General features: G+C 42.4%; 1 protein-coding gene across 3 annotated transcripts in view; it reads right to left on the reverse strand.

The window, feature by feature from the left end:
• The window catches only part of LOC138594618 (microtubule-associated tumor suppressor 1 homolog), a 93035-nt gene that overhangs the window by 26712 nt on the left and 42633 nt on the right, over positions 1–23690 (reverse strand). For all 3 annotated transcript variants that reach the window (XM_069665776.1, XM_069665777.1, XM_069665775.1), the window contains exons 5-7: positions 18324–18545; positions 15684–15890; positions 14552–14719 (exon numbers count right to left, since the gene is read on the reverse strand). In XM_069665776.1, the coding sequence (XP_069521877.1) occupies positions 14552–14719; positions 15684–15890; positions 18324–18545 (597 nt within the window). The remainder of the gene's footprint in view (positions 1–14551; positions 14720–15683; positions 15891–18323; positions 18546–23690) is intronic.

Below are 23690 nucleotides of genomic sequence, written 5' to 3' on the forward strand. Positions count from 1 at the left end.
TGCCTTAATCAGTCAGTTAGCTTGTTTTATTTTTTTTTACTTTGGAGTCTTGAATGGTTAGTTTGGGCCCAACACAATATTTGTGTCACACATAATAGGACATAAAAACTAACTGATTAAAGCTGCAGTAGACAGAAAATTACTGTTTTTGTGAATGGAGTCTGGTGGCTTTGAGGAGAGAAACGTCACGGCTTAAAACGTCCATCTTTGTAGGGATCCTTTCTGTAATGTTGTCAGACACTTTGAATAACTGTCTGAGCCTGTCTGTGGGAAAACAAGCTCTTTTAATAGACGTACTTTGATTGGTGCAATAATCCCTGAGGATTACATTGTAACCATTTCAGCCTGGCTGATGAGATGTACTGCAGCGATTCCAAAACGTTCTTTTTTACCTATTAATCTTTGTTACACTAAAAAAAAATATATATATATACATATACATATATATATATATATACATATACATATACATATATATATATATATACATATACATATATATATATATACATATACATATATATATATACATATATATATATACATATACATATACATATACATACATATACATATACATATACATACATATACATATACATACATATACATACATATACATATACATATATATATATATATATATATATATATATATATACATATACATATATATATATATATATATATATATATATATATATATATATATATATATATATATACATATACATATATATATATATACATATATATATATATACATACATATATATATACATACATATATATACATATATATATATATATATATATATACATATATAAATAATAGGGCATGCCACACGTCTCAGGTGGCGTGTGTCTCTGTGTGAGTGCTGGTGATGGTGGTTAGTACCTGGAGTCTGCCAGGCAGTCATGCAGAGCTGCTGAGCCCAGACTGAGAGAGAAACAACACGGTTAGCATGCACAGCACGTTACAGGAGGAGAGCAGACATGGAGTGTGTCATGAGTATCCTTCAGTACACAGTAAGATGGCCTCCATGATGTATGATACCAGAGGGGATCGTCCTGTGAGTTGGAGACTGCTGAATTTCAGCAGTTGAGTATATTTATTATATATTTTTATATAAATCAGTATATCTATCATGTCAGCCATCTCATGTGTACCAGCCTCACGATGACTCAGTCTGCTGTTTGTAATCAGAAAACACAGTGATGGAGTGAGAGGAGGAACAGGGTCAGGTGTGGGAGGAGTGGGGGCTTTGAAAACAAAGAATTGTTTAACTTTGGCTCCTTTATTTGGAGGTGTTCATCAAACCACACGTTCACACAATACACAGACTGCCGTGTTGCTTATCGAGTCAAAGGAGTTCCCTGAAAAAGGGTAAAAGAATTAGAAAATAACAATAAAAGATTAAAGATGAATAAGTGTTATAATGAAGAGGTAAATAAAAATATGTGGCGATATACAAACAAATGAAATATAAAATAACTTCATTTATTTTCACATTATTTGCCGGGTTCAGGTTTAAAATCCATTTTTAACAAATTTATTTATTTAAGCAAACTAATCAGTATGTTCTCTTTGTTAAATATTTTCTTTCAAATAATTTTATTCATTCATTTTAAGAGTAAAAAAACATCTGTAAAAATATAAAAATAAAATGTATTTTTTTCTTTCATACAATTTAAATTAAATTGTTAAATTTAAAGATGAATAATAAATAAATTAAGTTTAAATATAAAAAATAAAATAAAACAGAACATTTTCCTTTATTTTCACATACATATTTTTTATGTTTAATTTTTACAAAACAAAACTAACGATATATCCACATAAATAAATAAAAAATTCCAATACAATACGTAAATTAACTTTTCATTATTATTTTACACATCTATTTTTTTATGGCGCTCCTGTGACTCCCTATCTGTGACAAGGATGACACTAATAATAATCCTGCAGGTACCGCACTTCTGATCTACGACTAACAGGCTGCAAACAACTCAAATTATAACTATTAACGGATCACAGAGTAAAAACATCAAAGCTTAATTAGATTAAGAGGGTCCATCTTTAATAGGCTCCCTTGTGAACACAGACACACAGACTGAGCCGGTGGAGGCACAGAACGGCGAGATTACTGTACGCCCGAGTCCTGCTGTCCAAATTAAACACCGCCTGCTCAGAGGCAGATTAAAGCTGGATTACTCGTCTGTATGTGTGTTTGCAGGACGGAAACGTGTGCCAACCTAGCGGGAAAACAGGGACAGCTAAACAAACACACTCTGCAGGTAGCCGTCTTTATCTGCTGTATTGACTGATTACTCAAATAGACCAAAAATATAGTCCAAGAGGGAGATTCCAGCAGAGGTTCGGTTCCGGGTTTGCTTTTAATGTAGTTTAGATTTTGCAGAGCTGGAGCTTCAATTGGCATCCAATAATGGAACACATTAAGAATAATAACCAGCTGGAATATTTAAAACTTAGATGATGATTTCCTGAGCATGAAACCAGGGACACTGCAGGTTTATGCCCTCTAGTGGTCGGGTTCAAATCAAATAGGGCTGCAGGATAAGGGAAATAGTCATGCTGGGATGACCAATATTACCATTCAAAATCATTCACTGGGATCTGGATATTTCACTTGGCTTTATTGTGATTTCACTGATATAATTAATTGTGCAGCCCCAATACCCGATAAGACAAAAGCAATCATCAAGTATCAAGTCCAAAACAAATGCAAACACAGAAACGTGCAAAAAGCCAAAACAAACTCAAAACATTGAACACACTGGAAATACAGAAACGAAGTACTTCAGGCCTGTAGGGGCGCTCGGTGTAACAGGTTTATTATTGACAAGAGAATGTGCAGCCTGTTTCTTCTAATGGAAACCGTTTGGGCCGTTGCAGCGCCATTCCTAGCCATTCTTTTTACATCGCGATTTCCGCCACAGCGCCGCGATGAAACTCTGCCGTTACACCGCCTTTGCCATTTTACACCGAACCAAGCCCACCCCGTGTTTTTACTACATTCCGGCGTTAAAGAAGCAAAAGATGCACAATGCAAAACTAAGCAGCATGAGCTTCACATACACACACAGACACACACACACACACAGCGCTGTTCTGTCCTGCTGCCTCCTCCGTTTACACTGACGCCTCTGTTTCGAACTCTGATGCTGGCTCAGAGGCCAGTGGGACTTCGCCCCACCATTCTGCCTTTGTGTGTTTTTCATTAAAAATAAGGCGTAATAATCCCACCTTAAACTGGCAGTGTAAAAGGGGCTACTTTGCTATTGCATCAGTTTTAAGATGACCTAAATACCTATATGTATATATTTATATTTATATATATCACTATAGCCCCAAAAATCAACAGAACAGTATCATGTAGTGTTTGTTTGGAACTGCATCACATCGCTCCCCATGCAGCAGCAGACAACAACAACAGCTTCAGGTAAATGCTTCAATGCAACAATGCTTAACAACAGTCACTGATTTGGAGGTTTGACAGATGAGATCAGCCTCAGGAGAGAGTCTTGTCTTCAGCCAATCACCTGTCCAGTGATGTGTTTGAAAGGGACATACAGTAAATAAACTGGCTGCAGGGCTGCAAACATGCAGCAGCTTTTCCTTCAGGTACAATCATGTTTTCTGATCGTCGATAAGCTGGAGATGCAGCCTCCACATCACCGTCGCCATGGAAACAAAAGTGCAGAGCATGTCACTTAGTGTTCCTAGTGTATACGTCCACTATCTGACCTGCTTACATGCAAACTAGACCATCCTGTCACCTAGCAACAACCTGTGAGTCATTTTTCTCCAGCTGCCTCACAATCATTTCATCCAGCAGGAAGATGGAGAGAAAAACAGCTTCATGTTTTCACTGTCCGCCCACAAGTGTCCGATCGGTTTTACTTTGTTTTACTGAAAGATGTTGAATACAGCAGAAACAGTTGGGATTTCATTATGAATGCAAACTACTGTGTTCTGAACTCAGAGAGGGGGACTGAAGAGGCCATTTTGATTGTGTTATGTGACAGTCATGCCTCAAGTAGAAAAAACAAGCGAGCCCCGAATAGAGAATAATTAATCAAATAATTATTTAATTACAAAGAGTTAAAGAAGTGGATGAGATGTTTCATGGGCAGGTTATGAGAACATAGGCCTCAAAGCCTTCAAACCCTCCTACATAAGGAAGACTTGCAGTTGCGTCATTTGTCGGCATTTTGTGTCTTTTTGTTTCTTTTGCATTTTGTTGTTGTGTTTGTTGTTGTTGTTTTTGTGTCTCTGTAGTTTTCTGTAGTTTTGTTACATCTCTTTGTAGTCAACTTGGTGTCTTTGTACTCATCTTTTGTCCCATGTGACTTTTGTGGGTCTTGTAGCATCTCTTTGTAGTCATCTGTGTCTTTTAACAGGCATTTTTTGTCTCTTTGTAGCTGCTTAGTTTCTCTTTGTGATCCATTTGTGAATCTTTGTAGTTGTTTGGTGTCAGTTGTGCCGCGTCTCTGGTAGTCATCTGTGTCTTTTTGTCAACAGTCTTTGTTGTTGTTTGTATCTCTTTGTAGTCCATTTGTGTATCTTTGTAGTCCTTTTGTTTATCTTTACAGTTTGTTTACCGTCATGCGAGTCTTTGTAGTGGTTTGTGTTTCTTTGAGGTGGTTTTGGTCCCAATGTGTCCACCTGTGGCCCTTTCAAGTATCTTTGTAGTTTGTGTTTTTTGCAGATGTTTTTGTCTCTTTGTAGTGATTTGGTGTCACTTTCTTGTTGCGTTACATCTCTTTGTAGTCATCTGTGTCTTTTGCAGACATCATGTTTCTTTGTAGTTTGTTTCTTTGTGATCCTTTTGTGAATCTTTGTCGTTGTTGAAAGTCACTCTCAAGTTGTGTTGTGTCTCTTTGTAGTCCTTTTGTTTACCTTTACAGTCATTTGTGTCTCTTTGTGGTTTGTGTTTCTTTATAGTCGTTTGGGTCCAAAAGTGTACCTCTGTGGCTCTTTCAAGTACCTTTGTAGTTTGTGATTTATTCTATCTCTAGTGTCTTGTAGACACTTAAGTCTCTATTATCCATTTGTGAATCTTTGTAGTTGTTTGGTGTCAGTTGTGTTGTTCCTCTTTGTAGTCATCAGTGTCTCTTTGCAGACGTTTTGTGTGTCTTTGTAGTTGTGTCCGTCTCTTCATAATAATTTGTGTCCAGTTGTGGCTCTTTGTGGTCCTCATCCTCGTCTTTGTAGTTGATTTGTGTTTCTCTGTGGTTGTGCTGCCTCTCCGTGTTCTGACATTTTTGTGGCATATTTAAATGTTTCATAGACTTTACAAGAATAAATGTTAATGTTGTCCCTTCAACAGAAGCTCTGGTCTTGAGGCCCCTGCGCCCGTGCCCAGCAGACCCCATTAGGAATCCATCCACGTGATGTTGGATGTTAAATGTTAAAACATCTGTCTGTCTCTGCCACAATTTATAGAGATGTCAAACCCGCTAAAGCTTGAGGTAACTGCACCACACATTTGTATTTCCTCATTTTGATCTTTGGCCATCTTGAAATAAGGCACAATGAGCCAATTCTAACAACACTAACCCGTCTAGGACTCTTAACTTGTCTGGGGAGTCTTGTAACTCTCCATACAAACACACTGGTTTGCATTTTATTTTTGGCCACACTTCAAATGTTTGCTCCAAATTCACTTGACAGTTCGAAACACAGCCAGTGGCTCTGGGCGACCTCATGATTGGGTTACACTGCAGTGGATCCCAGTCAGGGATTATAAAACTATAGTGCTACAAAACCACAGGAGAGGACTCTGATTATCTTGATAAAGATGAGCCAAACCATTTCAGCTGCATGGACAGAAACTGAAAAGTAGTCGACCACATGTTGAGAAAAATGGGCCTGAAATACATCTGTAACGAGGTTAAACGTCCACTGTGACATTCTAGTGCACAGATCATTTCCACCAGCGGCTGTTTTCGAGAGGAAAATGAAGCAGATTTTGGCCTCCGAGACAAAATGAGGCTACAAGATCAGACGCTCCAGATGTGGACAAAAGATAAACAGCACATGTCTGTCCTTGATCTGCACAGAGAACATCTCTACCTAGTTTCACAAATGGAGCATCCCGCAACCCAAATCTACTAGAATATTCCAGCAGATTCTAATGCCATCATCTGCCGCCACATTAGGAGAAAAACAGAAACCTCCACATCAGATTAAAGCTTGCACGATTGGCCAGCCTCAGCTGAACCGCTGTGCAGCGTGCATGCATCTCTGCAGTGTGTGTGTGGGCGCGCACATGGGGTGACTAAAGCCTGCTGTAACCTATATTTCAGAGCGATGGCAGGCGGCAGCAGGGAAGTGGGTCTGTGGAGCTCAGACGGAGAAAACACGCTGCAGCCAAACACGTGCTGCTCGGCTCAGAAGGGCCGGCGGGAATACACTCAGTACAACTCGGAGATGAACATCATGATGGCAGAGCGCAGGCTGAGCTGAATAAAAGAAGAGGGAGGACAGCAGCCAAATGAGAAAAACACTGGCTGCAGAACATGAGCTGATTTGTAGGTCATTCGTAGCTGAGCATGTAAAAGCATGCAGATAATTTAGAGAGTTTAATGGATCAAAATAACTTGTCAGAAATGATGAAGGAATTATAGAGTAATTTAGCCACGACACATGAAGCAGTGAATGCTCCAGATGAAGCCCAAAGGCCTAATGAAGCTGGCAAACACACAAGCCAGAAGCTCCGTGAAGCCGTCAGCTGCTCTTGTAAACAAAGTTCAGCTCCCTGGCGTCTCTCTTTTAGAGCTGCTCCTGTAATTTCACATGCACCTCCCACATGAGAATATTTTATATCCTGAACAGAACTCTGATTAAGTGTCTGGCAGTGGACGATGTTTCTGACTTACAGTAAGCCTCTGCCGCACCACGTGCCGGGCACACGTTTAAAAAACACTAAAGCAGCTTTTCTTTAAATATTCAGCTCTGGTTCACTGCCTTCATTTGTTTTCATGTAAGACTGCGAGGCTAAAGCAGCAGCTAAACCAACGCTAACAACTGAGTCCATTCTATGCTAACATTAAGCTAACTTTGTCACTGAGCCTCATTTCAACATCTTTAATAATAACAACAGTTCGATCAGACGGAAAATAAAGGCAAAATGCCGAACAAATAACCAGAGGGCGTGCTGAGTAATGTCAAAATGTTCATGAAGAACATTTCAACCTCGATGGTCGCCATCTTGGCCACGCTGGGGGAAGTGGGGACACTTGTGCAGTGCTTCATTTCTACATTGTAGGAAACAGGGGGCAGCAACTAACAGTTACAGGAACAATCAAACCTATTCAACAATATTTTGACAGGTGTCAACATGTGTTAAACTTTGTAATGCTCTGCCGACTCCTACAAATAAGGAGAAGAAGAAGAAAAAGTAGTAGGTGGAAGAGAAGAAGAAAAGGAGATGAAGGAGAAGAAGAAGATAAAGAAGAAGGTAAAGAGAAGAAAGAAAACAAAATATTAAATGAAGAAGACGAATTGGACAAATGCGAAGAAGAGGACAAATGGGACGAGGAGGATGAATATAAAAAAAACAAAGAAGAAAAATAACACAAAGATAATGAAGAAGATGTTAATTAGTCGAATCATTTCTGGGAAGGACAAACAGTCCTGAAATTCCTGCAGGAGTTAGTGCAGAGCGTACACAGTGTACTTCATGGCAGTGTACATGCTGAACTATCTGAAATGAGTACACAGCGTGTGTCTTGCTAAGCTTCATGACATCATCTCTCACTGTTGTTTCCTTTCACAACAAAATGCCTCAAAGCACAAACATTCAACAGAAATAAACAGCATGTGAAGACGTACTGTCTGCCATGTTACCCACAATCCTTTGGCTAATAGAGAGAGAGCCCTTTTAACGAACAAGTGAAAGCCAGATGTCCTCAGCTATATCTGGTTTGTGTTTGTGTGCGAGTCACGTGAGCGGTGCCCCCTGTAAGCGCGGGTATCACGGCTGTGAAGGAGCCCGCAGCCATGGCGATTCATCACGCCACTGCTCAGGCACTCGTGCAGAAAGCTTCAACACACACACACACACACTCACACACACACAGACTCGTGTACACACATTAAGAGGGCTCCATTGTAAGCATATACATGCATGGCTGCTGTGGTAGCCAGTTTGCACAATACTGAAAGCCCCCACAGTGGAGGAGAGATGGAGGCAACAATGGCTGCCAACGCCGCACAGGAAAACAGGAGGAGGAGGAGGAGGTGGTGTGAGAGGGTGAGGTGGTCTTTGAGGCTGATCTGGAGTCAGTCTTCCCGTCCTAACTGAAGATTAAAAAATGGCAAAGAAAGCGGATCGTTACACTTTATTCAAAGGCAACCACACCCATCAGAGAGAGTCTGAGAGTGAAAGGAGGGAGGAAGTCATTTGGAAAAGGGGATTGGTGCACAATATACAAAAAGAAAATGTATTTTATTTTGGTAGGGCAGATAAATACACGAGGCACAGCCCGGGAGCTTTGTGGTTACAACCACTTGAACATTATTTTTAAGTAATTTATTCTTTGAGTTTTTTGTATCAAAATATGACAGCTAATAGAGCTAATAAAGTCTCAAACATTTCGCTCAAATTATTGCTAGGGTGTGGTAGCACCCCACGTAAACCCCACCCTGCCACGTGCATCTATGGAGGATGAGGGAAGGTTGCTGGATATCAGCGTCAGGCCTGCAGGGAGCAAAGAGGAAGACAAACGGGAAGGATGATGGATGGATGTGCAGGTTGGTGTAAATCTGCCGACCTGAGACTTATTTTGAAAGTTTAAAGATGGATGTGTTGAAGGAAATGCTGATGGTTGGATGATGAAGGGAGGACACAGAGGTGTGGGGAAACATCCAGACCTGCGTGGAACACCATGGTGTTCTTCCTGCATCCCGGCAGCAGCTGGAGGTTTCGGAAAAGTCCTTTGGCCGTCAGCTTCACGTGGAAGTTGGACAGCGACAGTCTGGGAGACCATAACATCGTCTCTGATTGTAATCCGGACGTCTTCAGAGGCGGATGTTTCTGCGTACGAACTTTGAGCACTCTCTCTGCTCCTCTTAAAGGGACCCGGGCTGCACGCAGCACTGACCCACTTTCTCTTCCAGTGGTACAAATTCACACTGTTGCCTGTCTCACCTTCAGGAACTTATTTCCAACACTACTGAAGTGTTCTCGTACCAAAAAGATGCACAATAGTCGCTTCAAACTGAGGTGTTCACTTGCTGGAAAATAATCCCAGAAAAAAACTGAAAATATTTCCAAGAGAATAAAAACTGAGAGAAATCTTAGAGGTTGTTGTTGCTGCTGAAATTTGTGCCGTGCATCTCCATGAACTCCACGTGGAAATCAGAAAAAAGGACTAAACAGGGTTTTTTGTTCAATTTTTGACGCTGAGAAATAGAAAAAAATAGGGGGAATCCGTTAAAGCTGCAGAGTCGCTTCTGCAAAACAATATTGTTTTGCCGGTTTCTGTTTCTCGCAGCCAATAGAAGAAGAAGAGAAAATGGCGCCAAAAAATATCTGCGAGCTTCGCCGTCGTCCAGGTGGTTGTGAATCACCCGACGGTAAAGATGGAGGGAAACGAGAGGATCGTACTCGTGTGAGAGAGAGAGGGAGGGAGGAGAGAAAATCCTCGACACTGCTGATGATTAGTCGCCCGCTCTGCTGTTACACACATCCGCCCCCTGACGCACACCACAGAGGTGTGTGTGTGTGTGTGTGTGTGTGTGTGTGTGTGCGCTGTCACACAAACACACTAACAAAGACAAGCATCTACACACTCCCTCTATGTCACTGCTGTTTGTGAAGCTCTATGAAACCAGCACACACACAAACACACACACACACAGAGGGAGGGAGGGATGCTGCAGGGGAGGAGGGGGAGGGGGAGTGGGTGGGATTTGAATAATCTCCCTCCCTCCCTCCCTCCCTCCCTCTCTTGTTCGCTCACTCACTCAGCCTCTCGCTCGCCCGCCCGCCCGCTCCCTCCATCATTATGTCCTCAGGTCTCTCGCTCGCTCGCTCGCTCTGTCTCCACGTGAACAAGAGAGAGAGAGAGTCAGATATGAATCATGTCAAGGTTAGATGTGATGAAAGGACCACGGCCAAGAAGCAATACTGCGAGGGTGGGAGGAGCCTCACACACACACACGCGCGCGCGCTTGTCTGGGTCTCTTCATCTCTCAGTGGCAGGTGTCAGATTAAAGCTATTCATCCACACACAGACGCTCTGCATTCAAAGTGTTTGGGTTAAACAAAGACATCTTTTCACAGAGCGTCTGTTTGTTCATCACTGCCACAAGTATTCATTTAATTTCCTGTCCTTTTACTTTCTTGTAAGACTTGTTTTAAATCAGATTTTCAGCAATATTTGTATTTTTATCCACATTTTTTCCTTTTATTTGCAGGTAGTAACTTTATGGAGGCTGAAGTGTGTCATTCTTTCACTTCACTGTACTGACAGGAGTTTCTTATAATGTCAGTCCAATTTAAACCACTAAGCTATTAGAAACATCTGTCATTATATTGAATTCAAAGCTTTTTTCTGTTTTGTTATAAAGCAGTTTCACTCAGAGTTTTACAGAGGCAGAAAAACATGAAAAGAGACGCAAGGAAAATTAAAACATTTAAAAGAGAAAAGAAGCAAAATCAAGCTCAAAGTAGTTAAAAGAAGTTGTGTATAAGACGTGTCAGAGAGCTGCTGTAATTGTGTTTTTAGAGCCCTGATTTAAATGAGATTACAGTGTCAGCAGACCTCAGCAGACCTTCAGCAGAGAAACTAAAGGCTGCTTCTCTTTGCTTGGATTTTAAAATACTGAGTGAACCGTTCCAGATAAACTGAGGGGTCGACAAGTTTAAACCAATGACTGTATATACAGATGGACGACGCGTCTCCATCTACTCCCATTGTACGAAACTGATGCCAAAATAGCCCCTGTGATAGGCGCTGCCATTTTGCGATGGTGACGTCGTTTGGAGCCAGAGACTGCGCAGTAGAGATCGGCGGGTGAAGGGGTTCTAGCCACTTCCGCTAACCCAAACACACACTTAACTTACTGAAAGAAACAGCAAGGATCCCGCACGGCGGCGTGTTTAACAGCAGAACAGCTTCTTGTGTTGGTCTGAGGTTAACGTTCACAGGTATGGAAACTTCAATGATTTGATACTTTTAACTGTAACGTTACCCAACACTGTTTAACAGCATGTTAGCATGGAACCCTATTTCTCTGAAATAACCTCAATAACCTTCAACAAAAAACGGACATCATAAAAAATGAGGAGCTAAAAAGTTAGTTATTCCTCCTTCAATGTGTGTGCGTGTTACAGTCTGAACAACACAAGAGAAACACGCTGCCTCCGCATGCAGACATTAAACAGCAGCTGACCATTTTCTGAATGACACATAAATAATCCACTGAGAGCACAAGGCATTTCATAGATAATAAAACCAGAGGCCTGTGTGTGTGTGTGTCAATAAAGTGCATGTTAAAAAGAGACCAAAAGAGTTAAAGAAGCCACTGAGTGCTTTAAAAGCGCTTGCTGCTAACCACTGTCGCCTGAGGGCTGCTGCGGCGTGTGTGAATGACAGAGAGAAGTGTATGAATCAAATGCATGTGTGGGGCATGTGTGTGTGCAGCGTGTCTGTATGTGTGTGTGTGTGTGGCGGTGACAGCATGTCTGTGAGTGGCGGCTCCCCACAGTCCCCAGAGGAACTTCTTCCAGGGCGGTCACAGAGGGGAGGCAGCCAGGCGCCCGACGCCCAGACCAGAGTCACCACACGGGGGGGAAGGCAGCAACTCGGGGGCCGCATGGAGGAAACATGGAGGATTACAGTTATCCGCTCCTTGTATTACTAGCTAAATTAATATTGTTTGTATGACCTTAAATCACGTCGAAAACTGCTTTAAAATTATATAATTAGTGTGAATCTTTACAATTGGTCTTTTCTGCACATTATTTTCCCTTCCTGATCGTAGACTGTATCAATAATGGACACAGCCACCGTGACATCACCCATTGGTTTCTCGACCGAGTAAATGTTGCCAAGATTTGGCCGCCGCCATGTTGGTTTACTGGAGGCAGAAGTGATATTCGGATGAGAGGGTGGAGCTGGAGACGAGCGAGGGGTTGGCAAAGGTACTTCCTACCTGTAGTTTTCACGGTGCTCAACAAGAAATAAAATTGAAGCACCAGTACGAAACTCTCTGCCTCATTCATTGGTACCAAGGGCCAGCTAAACTGACTCCTACGTACCAGAAGATAGATAAATAAATGTATGACAAACAATGAACAGGCAAACAAGCCAGGTACCAGCGCAGTACCTGCTACTTACTGCAAATATATCAATACGATACCACTGGCATTTAATGCATCGAAAAGCTGGAGCTCAGAATTCTTGCACCCCCCGTACAGTTATCTTGAACAATAAAATTAGCTCTCTAAAAAACCAAACACATCCCTGGTGTCTTCCCATCCTATCTCCACCTGCCCGTATATGTACGTCACCGGGTGCCCAAACTGATACCACATTTTAGGTAGCATCTGAGGCCGATACAGATACCGGTATGTGAACAACTCTAATGACACCTTGGATAATTCAACCAGTGAGAAAATGAGTGTTTACTCGTTCAGCGTTTCTGCTCACAAAACAGCACTTAAGACTAAACCCAACTTGAGATGCAAATGTGGTTCCACTCTAAATTCAAAGAACATCCTTTGTGTGTGTGTGTGTGTGTGTGTGTGTGTGTGTGTGTGTGTGTGTGTGTGTGTGTGTGTGTGTGTGTGTGTGTGTGTGTGTATCCTGAGAAGAATAATTACAGAGAGGCTGCAGAGGGATGATAATTATGTTTGCTTAAGCTTGCAGGGTATGAGCTTCAGTCAGTCAGCCCAAATATGTGTGTCCGTGTGGGTGTGTGTGTGTGTGTGTGTGTGTGTGTGTGTGTGTGTGTGTGTGTGTGCGTGCAGCTGAGCAGTAAACATTGAGTTATGTTATGAAATGATGTCATCACTATTAAAAGTTTTACTCAACATAAAAACAGAGTAAAAGCTGCAAACATGTTCTATAAACTCACACCAGACACCAGACAGCAGCTTATCCTGCACACAGTCCAGTAAAGGGGGTTCTGATCATTTCAACCTAGGCCCTATTTCTAACATATTTCAGGGTGTCTAATTGACTTTGAAGTTTTAAAAAGTTTTCTCTTTGACAGACTCAGAATGGTTTTGACAACATTAGACAAAGGATCCCGACAGAAATGAAGCATTTTGTTGAAGTGTAAGATGCTTTTCTGAAACGGAAACAGCCGTTGTATCGCTCTCTTCAAAGCCACCAGACTCCATTGACAAAAACAGTCATTTTACGCAGCACAACACGGGGTGTTGGTAGTCTAATTTCTATTGTTACTTGACTGTGGTGTTTTAAATGGAAAGTTTGGATCCAACAAAAATATTTGTTTTATACAAAGCAACACAAAAACTCAAACTGATCGAGGTAGTGGTGAATAAGCTACTCATATTTTCATCAAGGTTAAATGAGTGTTTTTGTCAATGGAGTTTGGTGGCTTTAAAGTGAGCGATGTTACGACAATGTCTGGTTAAAAAAGCGTCTCACTCTTTAACAAAAAGCTCTCTCTCTCTGTAGGGATCCTCTCTGTAATGTTGTCAGGCAACAACAATCTGAGCCAGTCAGTGAGAAAAACAAGACCTTTCAGTGGACGTAATTCGATCAGGCACACTCGCCCCTTTAGATTATATTGGAGCCATTAAAGCCTGTTTCGCATCTGCAGGCTCAAACCAATCTACTGGAGCGATTCCAAAACTTTTAATGTAATTATGAGTCATTTAGACCCCAGAAATGTTTAAGAAAACTATGGCCCAGATTTAAATGCTGGTCTTTAAAGAGCTTTGTATCAATCAAAAAAAAGTCAGATTTTCTGTGCATTAGTCTCAAACTATTGCCAAGAAATGACTCATGCGGCTGATGGAAGTCCTCATTGTCCAAAATTAACAAAAGCAATTAACAAAGTTCCTCGAACCCGAAACGTTTCTGCCAAGAATCAACACAAGCGTCTAACGTTTCAGAAGTGTTTGGAAAGACTCAGATAGCCGTTAGCTGCACAAAAAGTGAACAGCAAGCATTCAAAAACTGCGATTTCTGACTGTTGAAGAGCCACATGATCTGAACCGTCAGATAAAATCAAAGCTGCTGTGAATGCCACATAAATGAAAGTAGAGAGCGACATCTTTAAGAAATTAAAGCAACGTCCGCCTGTGCTTTATCCATCGGTGTAACACACAACTCAACAGCTTCAGGTGCATTAAAACAAAAGCCTCCCCACACCTCAAACCACACACACCGCTCTGATAACGCTGGATGTCTGCCATTGCAGCGGCTGCCAAGAGTCCTGAGATTAATGTGGTTTTGAGACGCTGAGACACCTGCAGCGCTTTACACACAAACATCTCTCTGTGCAAACACACAATCAGGTAATATTCATATGCATCCTCACCTGTGCTGTTCAGTCGACTAAGTCTCGTTGAGCCGCTTCTTTGCAAGGGATTCTGGGATGCCTGCTTCGTCAGCCCCTGACCAGCTGCAGGAGGCGTCTTTGCTGCAGTTTGATTGGCCGCTGCGGTCTTGGCAGTGATGTGGTTGGTGACTGACGGGGCCTTCAGACCTGAGGGGAGGACGCACAAGAAGTCAGAGCCCATCGCAGGAGTTCTCAGAACAAACAAGCTTTTGAATGCATCAAAGAAGAAGCCTGGTTATTTCTACATTATATTTTTGCATACATGAGGGCTGCAAAGTTAATGGAATAATAATCCAGTCCATGATTTTGTCTTCTCATGCTTAAATAAACATGATTGACGGTGATATTGAGGTATTAAGTACCTCCTCCGCATGTAGAAAAATCTGCTGCACATCAAATCAAGCGCTCTCTAAACTAACAGCCACTCCCCCAGCGGGCGATGGAGAGGTTTGGGCTTCACTTTTTGGGGGAGCTGGCATGTCATGTGACGAGCGCCTACCACGCAGCAGCAGTTTAGAGTGGAAGAGTAAACAACAGAGACGGTCGGAGAAACTAAAGTCAAATGTCTGGAACAGAAGACGAAGAGCTGGTCCTCCGAAACGACTCGTCAGCGCTTGTTTGGAAGTATTTCAGGTTTACGGAGAGTGATGTTAAGAAGAAAAAATTATCATCAAAGAGGTCATGAAACCTGCGTCTGCGCCGTAAAGCAGCACGACTAACTTGTTGAAGCAGCTGAAAAAACAGCACAAAGTGCAGCATGATGAGAGTGTGAAGGCCGAGAGGAAGAACGAGCTGCTCCCCGTCCTCGCTCAGCATCAAGTCAGACATCCAGAACAGAGACGCTGTACAGAGGCACTCTATCCACCCAACTCTCAAAGACACACTGAAATTACCCATGATGCACCACGTTCAGGTAAATAACCTGATATAAAGTCTTAGTTTGATGCTAAATGTGTTCATGAGCCTGAATGTAGCTCAAAATGGAGCAGAAAGCTGCTCTGTTTATCTAAATGTGAAAGTACCATCAAACAAATGTCCCTAATTGAAAAGGAAATGTTTCAGCTGACGGGGCTTTATATAAAAATTTACTTTTTATTTACAGGTTGCTCACCTGTCGCAGGTGTTCTGGCCTGCAGAGACAGAGCTCTGCACCTCATCGCAGGAGGCTTTGGAGCTACAGCGACTCCACTGTTTGAGCTGGTAACTGCGTCACTGGGAGCACTGGTGCTGGTGGAGACGAGGGGCTTTGAGGTGCTCTGACTGCCCACAGGAAGAGCGCTTCTGCTGGGCCGGTCGTCCGGCTTGGTCCCTGTTGGTGCTGGAAAATGAGGGATAGAGGAAACACACAGGAGACATTAAAACACCAGGAATGTTTTATATAGATGTTAGAGTAGAGCTTTTGAGTGGATATGAAAGTGTCAGCATTTCTTAATGTCATGAAAACTTCCCCTGAAAAGTGTGAGAGGAAGGTTCAACAAAAATTCACTCACATAAAGTACGTTTGTGTTTTCTGTCTCCACACGTAAAGAGGTTACATATGACCTTGTTGGGCGGTTTGAATAAGGGCGCACACATGCACACCCAACATAAACTCGGCAACATTAAAAGAGATACTCCTTAAATATTCAGAAATAAGATTATGATGCTGATTAAAGGTTATTTAATGTCTATCAAACACGTGATCGGTCTGAGCTCGTTAGCGCTCCTTTTACACTCATGGGAAAGAGTTTGAACGATTTGCAAAGAGTATCTTACAGGGTCAGTCCTTACAAGACTACAACTGGATATCTGTGGAGATTATTTCCCATCATGCCTCTGGTAGAGGAAAAACAGAAGCAGTATTTGTTCACAGCTGCCCCTTGTGTGTGCTGTGGTTTGTGCTGATTGAAGATGGACTGTTAGCTGGATTAGCTTTAAGAGCTAGCAGGTCGCTAGCAAGACTTTTTGTTCCTCCCAACTTTAAACTTTGACTGTTTCATCAGAGCTAACAACCATCACACTAACAACTTGTGTTAACAACAAGTGAGCGTCAAATATGGCATGGGCACCTAACACACACACACACACACACACACATACACACACACCATTGCTTTAACTTAATAAAATAGAATCAGAGTGTAATCTACGGAGGACCTGAGGCAAGTGAGAGACAAAACAACTGCCTGATTTAAAAAGTTTTTTTTCTGAAAGTTTTGTCAACATATTATTTTTAATACATTTAATTTTTTTCTTTTTTCAAAAAGTTTTTCCAAGCTCGTATTTTGAAGTAACAAAAACATGCTTTTAGTCCTCTGTGGCACTTCGAGTGGTGCTCTTCAGCCTCTAGTGGCCAAAATAAGTATTACAACTACAAACAATATTTTTTAAATGCCTGCAAAAAACTAATTTCTCACCTGAAAAATCTTTTTTTCACCCGTTTTCACAGTAAAAGGTAAAAAATAAACAAGGAACAAGAAATTTGCCAGGAAAAAAAGTTTCAGAGACACAAAAATAATTTGGCCGTGGTGAAGCGGGAGACGAGCCAAGTTCTTGATTTACCGATCGATCTACGTTCCAACCCTCACCTGTGGTCATGAGCTTTGGGTAGTGACCGAAAGAATGAGATCGCGAATACAAGCAGCTGAAATGAGCTTCCTCTGCAGGGTGTCTGGGCTCAGCCTTCGACAGACGGTAAGGAGCTCAGACATCCAGAGGGCGCTCGGAGTAGAGCTGCTACTTCTTTGCATCAAAAGGAGCTAGTTGAGGTGGTTTGGGCTTCTGATTGGGATGCCTCCTGGGCGCCTCCCTGTGGAGGTATTCTGGACACATCAAACCAGGAGGAGACCCCGGGGCAGACCCAGAGCTTGCTGGAGGGATTATATATCCCACCTGGCCTGGGAACGCCTCGGGATCCCCCATGAGGAACTGGAAAACGTTTCTGGGGAGAGGGACGTCTGGGTCACCGTGCTTAGTCTGCTGCCAACGTGAACCGGGCCAGGATTAGCGTGGGAAAGGATGGATGGATTAAAAAAATAAAGTTGGAAGAATTTTACTTTACTCTTGCCTCTCAGGGCTTCCGTAGTACTCGCTCAATTAAAATATAATAACATGTTATAATAGATACATGCAGGACAAAGACAGAGCTTCATGTACTCACACACACACACACACACACTGTCTGCACTCTGAATGCTGACCAGATGTGCTCCTTGACCTTCACAGAGGAAGTGGGCAGATTGTTGTGCATGCACGTACACACACACAACTTTCTCTCTCTCTCTCTCTCTGTCTCTCACACACACACACACACACACACACACCTGCTCACAGTGTGTAACAGAGTGAGAGAGGATCTGACCGAATATTTCCTCCAACAGCCTCTTTGTACAAGAGTCCTCATGAACCTCATGAATGTCAGGACTCTTAGCAGCTGATTGTTTATGTTGTATGACTGTGTGTGTGTGTGCGTGTGCGTGTGCGTGTGCGTGTGCGTGTTCTTGAGAAACACACAAACCAGAGAAGAGAAGGAAGTTAAGTCAGCAGTGAAAGGGAAACCACACCAAAGAAAACCTCCTCTGATGATACAGTGTGTGTGTGTTTTTGCGAGGTCTGTAATGCACACACGCGCGCACACACACACACACACACACACACACACACACACACACACACACACACACACACACACACACACACACACACACACACACACACACACACACACACACACACACACACACACACACACACACACACCCCACTCCCTCACCTTTTGTGGCTCCATTGTTCTCGTTGCTTCCCAGGGAGGAGGAACTGAGGCTTGTGGGTAATCCCTTGACAGGAAGTTTTGATGCGGCCACGGGTGCGGCAGGCCGTCCACCTGACCCCGATGCTGGCTGCTGATTGGCTGTTGGTTTGGGGTTGGACGCCGTAGGACCCGAGGCAGCTGAGGCAGACGCTCGCTCTGCTGTGGTGCGAGGTTTGGGGAGACCTGAGAAAGAAATGGGAAGAACAGAATCCATCAATGAACTATATTTATTATTAAAGACACTTTGGAGGATGGGATATTTTATCTACAGCAGTCTGATGAAAAATGAAGCCAACGCTGAAGTGCAAAAAAACTGCAGTTCCTCGAGTGGCCACTTGAGGCTCCAGAAAAAAAGAAATAACATGACAGCAGGTTGGGAAATGTTCACAGCAGAAATAAACATGTTTACAGCCTGGTACAAAAAACACTTTTGTTATAAATAGCTCATTTTATTGTTCAGGATAACTGTACGGGGGGTGAATTTTTTATAACACACCCGTTTTAATTATATTAAGCCTTAAATCATAGGGGCCGGGTCACTTGATTGACAGATGGATCCTGCTGGCTGTCTGCTAGACGTCAACACAGACACACAGACACTGAGCTTAACTTCACCTGTTTGTGTTGTTGGAGCCTTTTGGGGATTTTTTCATTCAAAGTTTGGACACATAATCTGTCGTCATCACCGTCACGAACAGAGTCTCCTCTGTAGGAAACACGAAGTTAAACTAGCTCATTCACGAGTTAATAGATCAGCCACAAACACATACTGTGTTCTAAAGGTCATACTATACTAGCAGTACGTACTGATTTGGTCTGTGTAGTTTGTAGTATACAAACAAAAGCAAAATGTGCAGAATGCCAAAAATACATGGATGTCGTACTGATTCGGAGAAAATCTCCAGTATGCATCGGACCAGTCTACCTCGCCTACTGTATCCCACAATGCAAAGCGCTGGAACATCACAGCGGCAGGTGAAATGACGGACAGCAGCAGCATTCCAGCAGAAGGGGGCGCTATAGCTAAAGAAGCGGCGGTTATTGTTTACTTCCGCCTGGCGTAGCATACTGCAAAATTAATTTGAAAAGCTCCTCCGTACTACAGACTACCGCCGAACGCAGCATGAAGTATATCGTATATAGTATATAGTATTTAGTATGTAGTGTATAGTGCAGCATTTCGAACACAGCCACAGACTGTTCAGCTTTGGTAACAACCCCTCCCTCTTCTCCAGCTTGGCTCCTTCAACTTCTGACTAAACCAAAGTATCAGCCGCCATATCCTGAACTCGAGGCTTTGTTTAGGCAGTCGAGAAACCAATGGGTGACGCCATGGTGGCTACATCCATCATTTATACAGTCTATGGGTTCAACTGACAAAAACCTGGGTGGGGAACAGCCCTGGTGAAAATCACAATGACAGCAGTCACAGAATCACACCTTCAGTTAAATTTCAGAAGCAAATTCTGCCTTTTCTGAACCTTGTTGAATCACAGCAACCGAGACTTCCCTTAAGCATTCATCCATTCATTCAACTAACAACCTCCGTTGTTTTTAGCTGAAGGCTAGCCCAAACACCACAAATCAAAACTCAAGACCAAAAACCCTCCATGACTCCCAAACTGTTCATTCTGTATACATGAAGATAAATGAGTTGAACACTGATCTTTTGTTCCAGAGGATGCAGACCTTTATCTCGCAGCAGCAGCAGCGTCTGCAGTCCTGTAGTTCTGGAAATGAAGCACGACTCTCATCATACTTGTGGACTGAATCACACATTCTTTCCTCAAACCAAAGGAGAATGAATCCCCCGGGAGCCGTGACGCCTTCCTCTTCACGCCAGGCCAGGGACACGAGGTGATTACAAGTGTGTGTGTGTGTGTGTGTGTGTGTGTGTGTGTGGGTGTGTGTGTGTGTGTGTGTGTGTGTGTGTGTGTGGAATTAAATGAGCCAGTGGGTTAAGTGGGCGAGGTAAAGACTAAAGACTGCAGAACAAAGAAACACCAGTAAGGGACGGACAACACGAGACAGTCAGTGAAATATTTGGTGATTCAAAAACTGCTTCATCTTTACTGACGCTGTTGTTCGTAGTGGCTAACCAGCATCTTGTCGCACTCACCAGCCTAAACACCACTTATCTTTTTACTTTCTGCAGCTGTCGGTACAACTAACAACGCAGAGTGAGCATCTTTCTGTTGAAAAGACGTTTAAAACTGGTTCAGAAGTTTTTTTCCCCATTTGAAGACGTTAAAGACGCTAGAATTCTGCCTTCACACTCAGAGCTGCACCGCCGAAGTTTCTGCACATACTCAGTCTTCTTTTTTCTTCTTCTGTGAAAGTTTCAAACTGCTCCCTTTACGATGTCTCTGAAGCTTCTTGTTAACATCACACAGCCCATAAAGCGCCGTGTTTTTGATTTTTGCATGAAAAATAAAATGTGTTGAAATTACGTCTTTGTGTAGACGGGATTTAACCCACCGCTGCAAAAAGATTTTGGATGCCGCTACAATCATAACTTTTGTCACCATTTCGAGGGTGAAATGAACAAATTATCAAAGTTACAAAACAGAAATGTGTTTCTGACACGATGTTGTAACTGTATTTAAGCCAGTTTAAAAATGGTTGAAATTAGTTCTTAGACGTTCAGACCTGATTTCACCCCGTTTTCAACCAAATATCAACCTTGCTCTCTGGGTTCAGAAGTCCGGTAAACATGGTGAACATGGTGATTTAATGACGTTGATATAATTATCTTTACCTCAGACTGTATAAAAAGATGGCCGACATGACAGCTCCCTAAAGTTAAGCCAAGTTATTAGTTATTTGATGGTGTAAAAAGGGGTCTTGGCCTCATGATTGACAGCTCTGTGGACAAATGGGACTCCTGCAGCGTTCTGTTCCCGAGTAGCAGATCAGAGGAGGAACGGCGAGAGGAGACGTAACTAACACTAACACTACAGTCATTGAACTTTCCATAAGCGTGAATATCTGCTTCAGACCGACACAAGAAGCTGTTCTGCTGCAGACTGAGCCCACCTGAGGGCTCCAACACGCCAAGGCCACAAGGTCAAGGTGTGTTTTGAGTAGAGGAAGGGGCGGGACATCAATGGTGCGGCTCCACCAGTCGATCTCTAAACGCACACACTCTGGGTACAAATGTGCGAGATGGCAGCGCCCGCTCCGGGGGGAATTAGGCTTCCTTTATGTACGATCAGAGGAGGTGCAGACGTGTCATCCATCTTTATACACAGTCACTGTTCTTAACAACCCCTCCTCATTTAACTGCAGAAACCTAAATAAGGTGGCAGCCGGCTGTACGTTGACAGCAGACTCAAACCTCTACATGAGAGGTTACGTCTCCAGTCTGATCTGGAGTGACAGCTGATAGGTTTGTTTACATAACGTTATGAATATTTAATGTTTTCAGGACACAGAGCGTCTGATGTTATGTAATGTGACATAACATCAGGTAACATCACCTGCTGTGTTGGAGTGGCCTCAAAGTGTCAATCTTTCATCCTATTTGATGTTTTCTTCTTTGCACAGAGACTCCCTCACAGGTCGCTCCTTAAATCAAGATTAAACGTTTTAGAGAGCGTCTTCTCTCAGGATCCGGACGTATTTCTGAGTGAAGCAGGCCAATCATAAGGTTCAGGCACCTGAAGACACCCTGAACAGAGCTAATGCCAGCTAGTTAATGTATGACTAGTTGAAGACTGGTTTGTTCAAGTGTGCGTACACAACTAAAATGCTGCAAATAGAGGGAGAAGAAATGTGAAATTAGCATACACATCTTATCTCAAATAATGTATTCGTTTAAAGAGTCTGACAGTTTCTCCTGATAAACCTTCCATCTTTAAAATATGAAGAAACTACTGTTAAACATGTTAAAGACAGAGGTCAGGTTTGCGACCTGAACCGGTGCCTCATCTACATCAAAAACTCAAAGCAGCTCTGGTCTGTTGTAGCTCAATCATTTCACCCAATCTCGGACAAACTTTGTGGATATTATATTATTATCTCCACAATATTATAGGATTATAAGCGCAACAGGAGAGAAACTTCACATAACCACTCCTGACAGGAACAAAGTGTTTTTGACCAACCTGACAAACCTAAAGAGCATAGTGTGACATATTGAGGACACAGCTTGATGAATGGACCACACGTGGACTAAATACCTTCATATACAAAAAGGTCTTCAGCAGTCGTTGGCAGTGAGCCCAAATCACAGCTCCTCTATCTGAAGCATGTACCGGCATATCATCTAATATTAGACATGAAGAATCTCCATGACTATTCTTAAAGCTGAGGGGAGCCAGTCCAACCAACATACTGATGAGCACAAGTTACCCCTCCTCCTTTCAATCCCTGAACTGACTGTCTTTAAATGGGAAGAATTTGTAAACATATTTTGGGTACAAAAATGGCTGCAAAGTGATCCCTGCAGGCAGAAACGCAGGATAAAAGTACGTTCACTTAGGGTTAGGGGTAAGTTCTTGTTTTTGCCAGTGACAGACTCGGATTGTTATTCTGTGTCTGACTACATACTGAAAGTCTTTTTGTTAAAAGGTGGGATATGTTTTTAAAGCCAGAAACAGACTTTACATCGCTCTCTTCAAAGCCACCAGTCTTCACTGACAAAAACAGTAACTTTACCTCGCAGAACACCAGACTTGTTTGTCTAATGCTGTATTAGTCCGTTAGTTTGTGTCTCTTGTTGTGTGATTTTGGAGATTGAAAAGGTTAGTTTGGAGAAAACACAATATTTGTGTGACACAAAACAACAACAAAAAAACCTAATCCATGAAAGCAGCAGTAGATCTGCTACTCCTGTGTTCTGTGAGGTAAAATCACTATTTTTGTCAGTGGAGTCTGGTGGCTTTGTAGAGGGTGATGTAAAGACAACATTACAGAAAGTATCCCTACAAAGAGATACGTTTTTGTTAAAGAGTAATATTGTTTTTTAGCCAGAAACAGACTTTACATCACCCTCTTCAAAGCCACCAGACTCCACTGACAAAAAGAATAATTTTACCTTTCAGAAGACCGGAGTAGCAGATCTACTGCTGCCTTCACGGTTTAGTTTTTTTTGCGTTGTTGTGTTATCTCCAAATATTGTGTTATCTCCAAACTAACCTTTTAAGACACTAAAGTCACACAATAAAAGAAACTAACTGACTAATACAGCATTAGACAAACACGGCTGGTGTTCTGCTGAGTAAAATCACTGTTTTTGTCAATGGAGTCTGGTGGCTTTGGTGGTCTGTTTCTGGTTTAAAAAAAAGGATCTTACTGTTAACAAAAAGGTCTCTCTCTCTGTAAGGA

Source organism: Semicossyphus pulcher, unplaced genomic scaffold (genome assembly GCF_022749685.1).
Source record: "Semicossyphus pulcher isolate SPU_LCO1_2020_fin unplaced genomic scaffold, fSemPul1.0.p SCAF_17, whole genome shotgun sequence".
Classification (NCBI taxonomy): domain Eukaryota; kingdom Metazoa; phylum Chordata; class Actinopteri; order Labriformes; family Labridae; genus Semicossyphus; species Semicossyphus pulcher.